General features: G+C 53.0%; 1 protein-coding gene across 2 annotated transcripts in view; it reads left to right on the forward strand.

The window, feature by feature from the left end:
- The window catches only part of SORL1 (sortilin related receptor 1), a 153,009-nt gene that overhangs the window by 11,971 nt on the left and 127,169 nt on the right, over positions 1-13,869 (forward strand). For both annotated transcript variants that reach the window (XM_047690800.1, XM_047690801.1), the window contains exons 2-3: positions 3,755-3,871; positions 10,118-10,243. In XM_047690800.1, the coding sequence (XP_047546756.1) occupies positions 3,755-3,871; positions 10,118-10,243 (243 nt within the window). The remainder of the gene's footprint in view (positions 1-3,754; positions 3,872-10,117; positions 10,244-13,869) is intronic.

Below are 13,869 nucleotides of genomic sequence, written 5' to 3' on the forward strand. Positions count from 1 at the left end.
TATTTTGGTAGCGGGAAGACTGAGATGAAAGACACTGTTCTTCAGAGCAGGAGCTCCTTGGTGTTAGACGAGCACCTCAGAAGTGTGATCTTCTTGACAGGTCACAGAAACAGGCTTTTAAAAAAATTATTTTAAAGGATTTTTAAAAATTTTATTTATTTGGCAGAGAGACAGATCACAAGCAGGCAGAGAGAGATGGGGAAGCAGACTCCCTGCTGAGCAGAGAGCCCGATGCGGGGCTCGATCCCAGGACTCTGGGATCATGACCTGAGCGGAAGGCAGAGGCTTAACCCACTGAGCCGCCCAGGCGCCCCTAAAAAAAATTACTGAGATGAAATTCACATAACGTTCACCACTTTGACTTGAATAGTGCTGTGGCTTATAGTCCGTTCTCGGTGTTGGGCAGTCACCCCCACCCCCCTAGTTCCATCGCTCTAAAATAAAACTGGTCACTTGTACAAGGGTGACTCCCTAGGTCCCTTTACCCCCCAGCCCCTGGCAACCACCAGTCCGCTTTCCATCCATAAGGATTTATTGACTCCAGATCTTTCATGTATGGACTCAGGCGGTCTTGTGACCTTTGGCGTCTGGCTTCTTTCAATGGCAGAGTGTTTTTTGAGGTTTGTCCACGGTGTGGCATATGTCAGATTATGGAGTTTCAACAACTACCCCAGATACCCAAAGACGGCCTCTCCCCAAAGGAGCGGGTCTCCCGGCTACCCCAGTTGGATCTGAGGGCCTGCGCGTAGGAAGGGGAATGGACTAGAGTCACTGCTCCCCAGAGAAGCTGCATTACAGACACCCGGAGCGTCTCTTTTAAAAACAGGAATTATGGAACGCCCCCCCCCCAATCAGAGAGGGATCTAAATCAGCATCTCTGGGGGCGTTCTCTGGGCTGGGTTTGGGCGCCCCAGACAGGGTGACCTCTGGGGGCATTAACGACCTGCCGGTGACCAGCCGATGCTTCAAGTGCCTCCTGGACGCCGTGGGTTGTCAGTGATGCCGTTTCTGTGTGCGGAGATTTTGGGGGCCTGTGATTTTTCTCTGCCTTCCGAGGGGCGGTTGCAGGCCCTTCCCTGCTGCTTGGACTGCTCCAATTCACTGTGTCTCATTTATCAAGTCCTTTTTTATTTTTTTAAAGGTGTTTCACCAAGCTTGCCTTCGGCTTCCTTTGTCAGAAAACCCTTGGACCTTCTGAGGCTTGTCCTTTGCGCTGCTCTCCCCCCTTCACCCCTGTTAGGATTGGTTGAGGGCCTCATAAATCTTGTATCCTCCGGGGAGAAAGACTTCAGCAAGCAGCCTCGAGACCTCGTTCCCACTCTCATCACTGGAGGCTCTGTGGCCTGCTCAGAGCGTGACTGGATTGTCACCCGCCAGGGGGGACTGTACTGAGGTTGCCCGCGTCACATGTTGGTGGGCTCTTTCATGCCAGAGCTGGAGAACTCGGGTGGCCCTTCCAGGTGCCAAATCCTTCATTGTGTCGAAGTTTGCATACGCTCACTCTGTGTTCCCCTCTGGTTCTAAGGGCGAGAATGTTTTTGGAGGGCAAAGACTTTAGCCCGAATTCCCAGGGTACTTGGGCTATTGGGCTTCTGATTTGTGCTGCTTCTAGATTCTTCCCAGAGGCATGAGCTGCAGGGGCAGATGTGGGAGAACGTCTGGAAGAACCTGGGGAAGGCTGGAGGGAGGCCTCAGCCAGCTGGTGGAGGTTTCCTCCGCTGGCTCCCCCGGTAGCACTCTCAGGTGCATTATTTACTTACTTCTGTTTTTCATTTGTCCCTCTCTCTCCATGTGGCCCTGGACCTATCTCTGGGAAGGAGAAGGCACATTTTGGAATGACGTTATTTTCCTAAAAAGATACCAAAAGGTCCTTTTCTCTACAGAGGTCTCATTTTAGGAGTTTTCCAAAAGCATTCGGATCCTGGATCAAACGCAATGCAGGCGCTTCAGAGCCAGAGCAGAGTAGTTAAGGATGAGGTTCTTTGTCGTCTTGTCGGCCAAGTTTGTGGCACAGGTGTTTCCCTTCTCCTTTGTGACATCTGGGAGCACCTCAAGGAGGAGGATGGGGAAGCTTAGAGCGGTGGCAGGATGAGGGATAGAAAGGAGAAAGGAGGAGGCTTTCTGCTGCAGAACGTCCACGGGAAGGCAGCTCAGAGGGCATGTCCATGCAGGCTCGGACTTAGCATCAGTCCAAGAGGTGAGCGTGGTGGGGGGATCGGGCAGAGGCTCCTTGGAGCCCAGAAGCTTGGTTTCCTTCTATACGTGCCCCGGGCAGCTAAGGTTGGACGCTGCTGGAAGAGGCTTCTCCCAGACACTGCTCAGCAAAAGGGAGCGTGCATATTCCCGATTTCGGGGGGGGGGCGGCTATGTCCTGAATCTGACTGTTAACAGCAGCTCTTGGGATTTTTGTTTGTGTGGTCGTCGGTTTGCTCTTCACACAGAGCGGGTGGAAAGTTAGCTCAGGGCCTCTGAGACACGGGCCCTCAGACTGTCCTTCCGTGTCTGGTGAAGGAGGAAAACTAAAAGGAATGGAGTTAGTTTTTCATAAAGCAAAACTGTCTCAAAGAACTGTTCTTTATTCCGAGATAGATCCTTCTTCAGTTTTTGGAGTTTAACTGTCCTTTCGTGGAAAAATGATGGTGATTATGGTGGTCATGCTGCTCAGGAGGGCTAGTTGTGTAACGGGCGGATCCCAGAAGCTCAGGGTGTAAAGGGATCCCCCACTGTGGGGACTTCCAAGTGAGTGTTACTGACCAGTGGAGGGCTTCCTCACCAGGGATGTGGGCTCCTTCCTTCTTGTGGTTCCAGTCTCGTCGGGGGCTCTGGAATCCTGAATGGGGCCTGCAGGTGGGAAGGAAGCAGAGGGCTGACAGGGGCTGCGGCTGGTGGCTTTCCCTCACGTTTGTTGGCCAAAAGTCAGTCCCAGGCCACACCCCACCGCAAGGCAGCCTGGGCACGAGTCTGCTATGTCCCCAGGGAGCAGAGGCAACCGGTTCAGAGAACAGCAAGTCCGGCTCAACACAGTGGCTGTTTTTGTTAATGGCCTTCCTGGGTAAAATAGACTTGGCCAACCAGTCCTGTGTTGGCCTTTCTAATTATTTTTCATCTTCCTGGTTTACAAAATCCAGAAGTCTGGGAACTACTGTTAGCAAGAATTCGAAGGTCATTTCTGGGGAGTCCTGGAAAATATTTCCTTACTTGGGACAGTTCAAAACGAATTAAATAAAACTTGTACCGGGGTGTTTCTCTCTTGTTCCTCTGTCCGAGGAGCTCGGCACCTGTCATGGCACCTGTCAGCCGGAGAGGGCACCAGTTTGAATGGAGGTTTGAAAGGATGTGGTCTTTCTGGCCGGTGCGCTTTTTCTGAGTGAGGAAGATGTGTCAGTGCTTTGGTTTCAAGGCCTTAGGAGTGCATGACCCACGTAGGAGTTAGGGATGAAAGTAACCGGAGATTGGTTTACGCAAAAGGCAAGAATAAGTCAAGACATGGTTATGCCAGAGAGAGCCTGAGAAGGAGATTTTTTGCAATCCATTTGTATCCAAAATAGCAGGGAATTTGTGTTTCTTCTTGGGGGGAAGTTGTGTCTTGTGGAATCTGCACTGGAAGAAAAATAGGCCACCCTGGTCCCCTGCTCCAGATCCCAGAATCTTAGCTATTTCCGAGTGACAAAGGAGGAGAGAGTCTTGCTTTAGAATGTCATGGCCCTCACTCATCCTGGGTCCTAATTCCTGTGACCTGTTTGATCTCTTTCAGGTTAGTCTGAATGATTCCCACAATCAGATGGTGGTGCACTGGGCCGGGGAGAAGAGCAACGTGATCGTGGCCTTGGCCCGGGACAGCCTGGCACTGGCAAGGCCCAGGAGCAGTGATGTAAGTATTGGTTATGGTCTGGGCACTCCTCGTGGAGGCCACCAGCCTGCCCTCTTAGAATCTGGTGGGGTTATCGTGCCAGCAAAAAACAAAAACAAAAAGTGGTTGATTGGAGACTGAATGGATGGGATACATTTTACAACATGGAAGAGAACCTGGAAAACAATAAATACCCCTTGTCTGCTGAACAGAGGGAGGCGTGGGCTGTTTTGCAATGAGATCCACGCAACATGTGGTTACTTTTGTGAAGTGATAGGGTTTGATCTGGGTGGTTGGGTCTGCTCCAGAAAGTGCCAGAAGCACGTTCTGGGCAGAGTTGTCCGTCCGCCACAGAGCCTGATGGGACCCCTTCCAGTCGGGTGGGTTCTTGACGCCCTGCGCTCCTACTCTCAGTTTTCACGGTTGGCTTCTATAGCGTTTGAGTTTAGGTGCCTTGAAGACGAGAGACCAAGGGTCACAGACTGAAAGGCCCCTGAGAGACCAGGTGGGTAGTGGAGGAGAAGCCTCCCTCGCTGTTCCCTACACTCTTTCTTCCGGGGAGGAGAATGGTCTCTCCCATTTCTCTTGAAGTGTGTGGTCTTCTGGGACAATGTGCTGTTTTCCCACTTTGGTAGACGTGCCAGGTTCAAGAAGCATTCCCCTGCGTGTTAATTTGAATGTGGCGATTGATCCTTGGTTGCTGTGTCTAAGCGAGGCTAGGAGGTAGAAGGGATTTGGTGCTTGTGTGGGGCTGCTGTCATCAGTCTTGGCTCTGGTTGCCGTGAAGGGCCTAGTACTGCCAGATCTGATTTCCGAGAGGAACTCAGAGGCCTGGGTTTTTACGTGAAAACTGCTGAGTCTTACAGGTTGGCAGCTTATGCATCGTTGGTACAAGTACTGGACGGGCCAAGTTCCATCCCCCTGAGGGCCAGAGCTGGTCCTTGGGTCCCAGTCTCCAGACGTCCCCTTGTGGGAAGAGGGGCAGCCCTGCCTGGGGTCAGGGACCGATGTGGCAGCAGGTGAAGCCTGTGGACAAAGAAACACAGTGGGGAGCTTTGTTCACTCTGCTCCCTGGCCAGAGGGAGCCTCCTAGTGAATTTGCTAGCGCTGTCACATCAGCCCAAAGGACACCCTCGAGATTCTGGAGTAGAGACCTAGTCTCTGTGAGAGCCCTATCTGTGTCCCTCCTGGGTGGCTTGCATGTGCTCCGAGGGAGACACCCGGAGGTAGCACTGGGGGCCGCTTTCTAGCAGGTTCTGTGGAGACAGCCACGGACAGGGAGGGCGGTGGAAGGGCTCTGATGCAGACCTTTGTCCCATGCGGCCGCTGAGCAGGGGCGGGTGGGAGCCACAGTCAGTGACGGCCAGTTTGGATGTCGTGTTCTGGAGCAGGGCTGGACTCCTTGGGGCAGTGGCTTTGGCCTGTTATAGACGTGGCCAGGGTTTGTGAGCGCAGATGGCAGTGTGTGGGTGCTGTGGTCCCGTAAGGCCCGTGGGCACCTGTGTGTAGACTCAGCACGGTCCTGGCCTGCATGCCCCTTCATGGGTACCCTTCTGAGTGCAGGAAACAGCTGCGGGCCCCATGCTGTCGAGAAGACTGCCTTTGGCTTTTTATATGTTTAAAAAAATTCTTTGTCTAGGTAAAATATGTGTATATATTTATATACATATAAATATATAAATATGTAAATATATATATACATATCTATCTATCTATATATCTATCTATCTATATATATATATATATATAAATGAGATAGGTAAAAGACCTTAAGTGTTGTTTTATGGTTTTGCTGGACAAACAGGAGCCTGGAGACATTGAGTGGCCTGCTCGAGGTCATGCAACCTGTCTGTGGGAGGAGGGCGGTGGCTCTGGAGACCTGACCATGGGCTTGCTCTGTGAGGGTGTCATGTTGCCAGCAGGAACCCCCTCCTCTGGGTTTCAGCCCTTGGAGCCCTGCATCCTGGGAGCCTCCTCAGGCCAGGGTGAACCTGTACCATTGGTCTCCCCACATGTGGCCAGTCTGCCCAAACCCCATTCTCATTCTGTCTGAATACTTGGGCGTATCTTACTGAGAAGCCACTGAACATTGGATGCAGTACATCATCCCGTAATGAAATACACGATAAGATTGCATGGAAGGGAAACGCCGTGCTTGGAGATAATAAATGGGAGTGGCAGAGATTTCTCTGCTGTCCGTACATAGGCTGTATTAAAGACTTGGCAGCTGAAATGGAGATGTTCTGATGCAAGAAGTTAACATAGAAAGAAATTATGACTCAGAGGCCAGAGCTGGTGGTGCGGGCGTCGTAGCAATCCCGACTCTCTTGAGAGAAGACCGGGAGCACGGCTCGTAAGAAGGCCCCATCAGCAGTCCAGGAGGGAAGGGACCAGTGTCAGTGAGGAGCTCTGTGAGTATTGGAGAATGGCCAAGTCATGCATATTCAGTACATTAAAAAGGGACAGATCTGGAAGCTGGAATCCCGGAGGGTTTGCTTTTCAGCAGGAAAAAAACTAAAACAAAAAACAAACTGTCCTGATGAACTAGTAGCAAGTGTGATTCCATGAAGGGTGGCAGCTGCATTCCAAAAGGAAGGCCATCTTTTTCCCTGAGAAGTCTGGCTGATGGAAGGAGACATAGGTATTGGTTATCTGGAGCCTTCCCACGTCTCTGTTTCTGCCCTCTCCTGACGTATTTTGCAAAGGTGCAACTTCATTGGCCAAGGATCTCTCTAGAGATTGCGTCCCCTGGAAGGTCTGAGTCGGCCAGGGAAGGTTTCAGGAGTGGTAGGACTCTACTGCCTTTGCACCCAGACTGCTGTGACATTATGATGGGTGCCCCACCCCCCCCGGGATGGACCAGGGAGCAGGGCCAGGACTGGCTAGCTTGCTAACAGGGCAGACCTTGGGAGCCTGTGGAGCTGCTGTCTCGCTGAGCTCTGGCTCTGCAGTCGGTACGGCTGGGGTTGAATCCGGGCTCTGCCGTTCGTTAGCAGTCGGGCGTTGAGCCGAGTCGTTAACCTGCTGTTGGTCTTCTCATTTGTTGGTGAGACAAGTGCTTGTAAAACCTTGCTCTCCAAAGTGTGGTCTGTGGATCAGCAGCGGGGGGTGTTTTTCTGGGAGCTGATTAGACAGGCAGGATCTCAGGTGCTGCTCCAGACTTCCCGGGCCAGAGTCTGCATTGTGACCTACGTTGTGCTGGGTGACTTGTAGGCGTAATACCGTTTGAGAAGCACTGGTACGAAGGAGCTGCTTTCTGTGCATTTCAGCCTTCTTTCCTTCCTCCCTGCCTCCGCTGTCCCTGCTGCCTCTTCCCCTCCTTGCTCCTCTTCCTTCTCATTATTACGCTGTTTTAAAGGGGAAAGAATTTATTAGGATGGTTTGACCTGGAGAAGAGAAGGCAGGTTGATGAGTCATTTACAAGAGTCTCGAGGTGTAGGATGAGCCCTGACATATTACTCTTAACTTCTATTCATTGGAAGTCATAAAGAGATGTAGATTGTTTACAGGTGCATGTTAAAGAACAGCTTTTTGTTTTGTTTTGTTTTGCTTTTTAAAAAGATTTTGTTTATTTATTTGAGAGGGACGGAGAGAGAGAGAATGCACACAGGCAGGGGGAGGCAGAGGATGAGGCAGGCTCCCCACTGAGCAGGAGCCCGATGCGGGACTTGATCCCAGGACCCTGAGATCATGACTGGAGCCGAAGGCAAACGCCTAACAACTGAGCCACCCAGGCGCCCCGGAATCTGTGTTTTGTTCAAGTTGGTGTTTTACCCTGTCTGTCCCCCACTCCTTCCACTGCCCAGCCTGGAGCCCCAGTGTAAGATCACCCCCTTTAACAGAGCAATGCATGTCCGAAGCAGACAGCATTCTCCTGGGGGGGGGGGGATAACTTGCAAGAGTGGACAGACAACTGGACCGGTGACTGGAGGGAACCCATTACGTTTTGTCACTTCCTAGCTGTAGGACCCTGGGCTGGTCATTAACTTCTCTGAGTCTTGGTTTTTGTCATTATTTATTTATTTATTTATTTAAAGATTTTATTTATTTATTTGACAGACAGAGACCACAAGTAGGCAGAGAGGCAGGGTCGGGGGGTGAAGCAGGCTCCCTGCTGAGCAGAGAGCCTGACGCGGGGCTTGATCCCAGGACCCTGAGATCATGACCTGAGCCGAAGGCAGAGGCTTAACTCACTGAGCCACCCAGGCGCCCCAGTCATCCTTTAAATGGAAATAATCCCTCATTCACTCACTCACTGGTTTATTCGTGTCACTCTCTTTTATACATCTGTGGGACACATTCATTGACCTCACTCCGTGGTTTCGAATCACATGTAATTCCAGAAATCTTTACTGAGGACGTGTGATGTTCTAGGTACACCGAGGGAGACAGAGTTTTTAAAGATGAAGAGCGGTAATATATACTGAAAAGTGATACCCTAATACGACTTATTATCACCTCTGTGCTTCTGAGGAGGTAACTCACAGTGGAGTATCAATTTGGGGAATGTTGGAGCTGGAGGGGGCCGAGTTCCCTATTTGAGGAGCCGTCTGTTCCCTACATGTGACATCTGAACCTAACAGGGCCCCTCCGTGTCCGTTCTGGACCAGGAGACTGGAAGTGAGGAGGTATCACTTTGTTTTTTTACCCACTGAGATCATCTGTGAGTTTCTCAACCTGCTGCCTTTTAAAGCTCCTTTAATGCCAGCCCCTCCCTGCGTGCTTGGCGGTTGGGGACACACGCTGTGTTGTAAATGTGACGTTCATAATGAGGTTTCTGTCACTGTGGCCCAGATACTGGCAGAGGTGCTATCTGTGCTCTTCTAACCTTTACATCTAATAAATATTAACGCCCCGTGTGCGTTCCCGCTTCCCTCTGTACCTGCCATGTGAATTCATTCTTTGTAAGGGTTATTGCTTACCAACATTTGCACATTTACAACGAGTATGAAGGCCACGTCTTTGCCTATCTGGCACTTAGCACAGCCTCCTGCTCGCGACAGACCCTTTGGATGTGTTTGCTGTGGCATCAGTGGGCCCTGGTGGCAGTACCTTTCCCGGGGTTGAGCCCAGCCATTCCCATTCTTGTTGGGATTCACCTGTCATTTTCCTTTCGAACTTACCACAGTCCTAACTAAGCCTTCGACTGTCAGCCTTGTTTTTAATCCCCTGATTATGTTAATTTGACGTCGCCTAGGTAGTCAGTCTAGGTGCGAAACACCTGGTGGCTTCTATCCCACCATCCCTTACCTGAGGTGTAATGGCTTTGGGATTTCTGGCTTTGGAGGCAGGCAGCCTGGATCACATTTCCACGCCTCTCCTTCCCTTTTCTGTTTCTTTGGCGAGCAGCTAATCCTCTCAGCCCCTGCCGCCTTATGTGTAAAGTGATTTTAATAACTGGTTTTGCCACGCCGGGCTGTTGGGAGAGCGCCCCGAGTTCTTCCACGTGGAGAGGGTGGTACGGTGTCTGGTCCCTAGGAAGCACTCCGTGAATGACGCTTCCTCTTGGGTTTTACCACCGTGGTTACGGGGTAGCCAGAGCCCCGCAAGCAGGGGAGAAGTCCGTCGTGCTGGCACGTGCCGGGCTCTCATGGCCATTCCCCGCCACCCTGGGTGGCAGCATCAGCGAGCCTGAGTGCTGGGGCGGGGGGGGGTGTCTCAAACCTATATATTCAACCTCCGTGTGTAGTGAATCACTCAGTACTTCTTTCTTGTCTCTTGGGCTTCTCTGTGGAGGCCTGGGAGGGTTTCCTTTCTCATCCTCTGCAGTGTTGTAGGAACAGACCTCCCCAGCAGAGGGTTGAAGAATTATATTACTTTTTGGGGACATCTCAACAGATGGCAGAACAAGGCCCCATCCCTCCCCCTTGGAAAACCACATTCTGTCTGCCTCTGGATGTAATTTGCTCAACACTTAACCCGGCCGTGGGGAGGAGGTCATCATTGCTTCCATCCATGGGTCCCCCCCCCAGCAGTCTCTGCAGGGACGCGTCTTGGCCTCAGAAAGGAGCCTGTGTCCCCTGGGCAGTAAGGGGATGCGGTGCTCCCCGGGCTTCCTGTTCCCACACTCTTGGGGTGGTGGGTGGAGGGGTGCCCCGCTTCTCCTGGGCGCGTCATCTCTTCACATCTGTTGCATCCTGACACCAGGGACCTGCCGGGAATGCCGTTCGGGATCCAGGGTGGGACGTTGGCAGGTGCGGGCGGAGGGAGAGGTCTCTCGGCCACATTTCTCATCAGCTTTTCTTTGTCTTCTCCTCCCTGACTCAGGTGTACGTGTCTTACGACTATGGGAAATCGTTCAAGAGAATTTCCGAGAAACTGAGCTTCGGCGTGGGAAACAGCAGTGAGGCAGTGATCGCCCAGTTCTACCACAGCCCTGCGGACAACAAGCGCGTAAGGGGGCGCCGTCCCGCCGGTCGGAACTTCATGGGGCTGAATTGGGGGATGACCGCCGTGCTCAGGGTGCGGGGCGGGGCTGGGAGAAGGAGCTCCTTGTCGTCATCTCGTGTGTGATCAGGCAGGCCGGGTGCTGGCCAGGCAGGATTTCTGGACAAGCAGCGTCAGGCTAACGCGAAGAAAGAAAATCTGCCAACCGATGAGCTGCCCGTCTCATGGTCGGCAAAAGTGTTACATGGGTTTTCCGGGACTTTCACCACCCGTGTGCTGCACGTCTTCCACAGTGCTTGCCGAATGCTTGGTTTCGGGGCATCACCAGCGCGTGTGTGGGTGTTCACGCCTGCGCACGTCCCCCTCCCTCCAACCTGTACCGGTCTAGGAACGAACACCGAGGCAAGGGGGCAGATACTGCTGTGTCTGCGTTTGTTTTCCCAGCTGGCTGGCCCGGGGCTCTGTTTCTGCCATAGAACCTGGGCAGTTGGTTCTGGAGGAGGCAATGATTTGAGATGGCCTTGGGCCCCCAGAGAGATGGAGGGGAGGCGGAGGCGAGAGGGCAGGAATGAGGCAGCCTGCGAGGTTAGGTCTCTGTGGCTTGAGCAGTTGTTACTTGACCGCTTTCTTCCCTGCTCTGGGGAGCCCTCGCTCGTGTCCAGAGGCAGGATGACTGCTGCTAAGGACGATCAGAAAGCTTCGAGGGAAGGGAAGCTGCTGCTCTTTGCTCATCCAGAAAGGAGCAAGACCCTCAGGGTCTTCCGGCCAGGTGGCCCCCCCACCACTAGCTTCTCGGGTTGCCTGTATTCAAAATCTTTAGCCGCTGGAATGGCCCCGGCCAATTGGAACAGAGCCCATCCACAGGGAGCTGGGTCCTGAAGGCAACCCTGCCTGGCCGGACATTAACCTTTTAGTTGCTGGATGGTGGACAGGCCCTGGGGAAGGGACCAGGCCGCTGGTGCTTAGGAGGGGCCTCTCTCAGGTTTCAAGGAAGCAGCTATTTACTAACGGGTATAGAAACAATTTTTTTTTTTTAAACTAGAATAATTACTACTGGTACGTGCTGGTTAATATTAGCCCTGCCTGATGATCTCCAAGCAGAGCGGCAGTTAGGAACAGCTCCCTGCCCTCACTCCCCTAACTCCACAATGAAAAGCAAGGAAGAGGTATTGGAGGGATTTGGCTCTGGGGACAAGATTGCCAGCCATCTGCACTGGCTTCTCCCGCCGCATTTGGTCGGGCAGGCCTGGGACCTCACGCTCCCAGAGCTAGGTGGACCCTGCTGCCCGGTTTGCTCTTGGCTTCCAAGAGGTGAGGCTCCCTGCCCCAGGGTCCGGGTTGCTGGCTGTGCCCCATCTCCCCTGGAGAGCTCTGTATGCCTCCTGCCTTGCAAGCAGCAGATAACACTCGGATGACTCACCTGGCCAGGATGTACCTGTTGGCTATTACTATCCTTCTCTTTACACGCTGTCCCAGAGCTAACTCGTATTGCAGTTGTGGCCTTGGGACCACTCTGTGGTCCCCTTGGAATCTTCTTTTTCAGCTCCCTCTGCTCCCCCCCTTCACCTCCTACCACAAGGGCACAGATGTCTGTCTGCAAGCAGGTTCTGACTTCCTTCCTGCTTGTCATGGGTTGTGGTGAGCAGCTGCTGGGCCCACATCCATGTCTGAGTAGTCAGAAGACAGGAAAGACAATGTTCTGGGCTTGCAGAGCGGGTTTGTGCAGGGTGGAGAGGGGCTTTTGGAGCATTAGGTGTGGAGAAGGAGCAAGGGCACTGGGGCACGCAAGAAGAGAACACCAGGGGTGGTTGTCAAGAAGTTTGGGGTACGGGAAGGCCAGGGCATGCCTTCAGCCTGGGCCCTCCCAATGTGGGAGGTGGGGCGTCTTGGCCTTCTCATTGGAGAGATGGACCTACTTTGGAGCCCATGGGGAGATGAAAGAAGAGCCGCCTTCTTGGAAAACCTAGCGACAGGTGGGGCACAGGCCTGGAGCAGACTGAGTGGGGTTAGAGAGGCAGCCTTCTCTGCTGAGTTTCTAGTTCTCCAAAGAAAGTCGTTACCCCTCCCCAACTTCTCAGGAAGGAAGCTGTGACTCTCACTGTGCCGGTTGCTTCTGTTACTTTTGCCTTGGAAGGCGCATTGCCTCACGAGACCTGCCACTTCCTGAGAAAAATCACACAGGCTAGGTGCCTCGCTGTCGACACCACCAGGCCCGCTGGGCCCGGGCACATCCTCTGTGTGAGGACCTGAGGGTGTGGTCAGGAAGCAGGGTTTGAAATGGTTGAAATGACTGTGGTCAGCGGCCTGCATAGGCGAGGATGTCACCTGAGGGCCCCGTGGAACCCTGAGGGGGTATGCCTGTGGAAGGGGAAGGGAAGAGCTGGTTAGGCAAGCAAGCTCTGCTCTAGTGGTTTTGCTTTGTGATGGAAATGGAGTGGCTATGGGGTCATGTGAGGGTTTGGGTCTATTTTTGCACCTGCCAGCAGCCCCACTTCCTTCTTCTCAGCCTTGCGTGCCACCTCCCTGAAGCAGTGCGCAGCCTGGGCCCCCTGGCAGTGCTGCTGGCCCCATGGCGCACCTGAGGTCAGCCAAGCAGTACATCTGGGGCTCCTTCCAGAAAGCCCCAGAGTGTGCTGCTAGGCTTCCCAACCTTGAGAGGTAGTCCTCTCTGTCTTTCCCTTCGTTCTCATCTCCTGGAGATACATTCCTTCATTGCCTCCTCTTCCCATGTCATCATGCTCCTGGTTCCCCCACTGAGACCTGGAGAGAATCACTTATGCGAACATGGAGGTGTGTTCTGTAGCTTATGTTATGCTTCTAGAGGTATTTGTGTTTTCAGAGGAAACATCGTTTTGAGCCCAAAGCTGAACATTGCATGATTGCAAACAGGGTGGGAGAGGTGGGTGTGTCTGAGGATATTTCTGACCTCACACAGTCTAGGAAGCACCCGGTAGGTCGGTAGGTCGGCTCTGCTGGCACATCTTTGGGCTGGCCTCGAGGAGACTGGACGGCAGGCAGTCTGGGGACCTCAAGGCAGAGTGGGACACACTGTACCTCCCGTCCTGTGCTCATGTGGCACAGTTACATCACAGCATGCCTCCATGATAGTGGGAAGTCATGGTGGCGGGGCGGTGGTGGTGGCTGGGGATTGAGTGAGGTCAGGTCAGAGGAGTAAAGGCTTCACGGGGTACTTGGGATTGGAAATGGAGCTTCAAGGACGGGTGTGATTCCAGTAGCTGAGCAGAGTTGGTGGGAGTCCTTGACGGGGAGGAGGCCATGGGCAATGTCAAGGTGTCGGTGGCTTCTGTACAGGCAGGAGGGAGACTCACTTCTCAGGCATGGAGGGTTGGCCCTGGGGCTCTTTGAGATACGAGGCAGGCCCCCAGCTGAAGATGGAGGAGTTTGCTTTTTTCCTCGAAGACTGTGGGGAGCCATGGAAGGATCTTTGAATAGGGGACTCATTGTACATAGAGTCTTTTAGGGAAACGTGTGTTCTGGCAAGAGGCAGGATGGATCAGAGAGGGGAAAGATAAGAAGGGGTCAGGAAGTCATGAGGGGGTCATGGTAATATAGACATGATGCTGCCCGGTTCCTTAGCCAAAGTTCCTATCACCCTCTTGAGCAGTTCACAC

This window comes from Lutra lutra, chromosome 10 (genome assembly GCF_902655055.1).
Source record: "Lutra lutra chromosome 10, mLutLut1.2, whole genome shotgun sequence".
NCBI classification, from domain to species: Eukaryota; Metazoa; Chordata; class Mammalia; order Carnivora; family Mustelidae; genus Lutra; species Lutra lutra.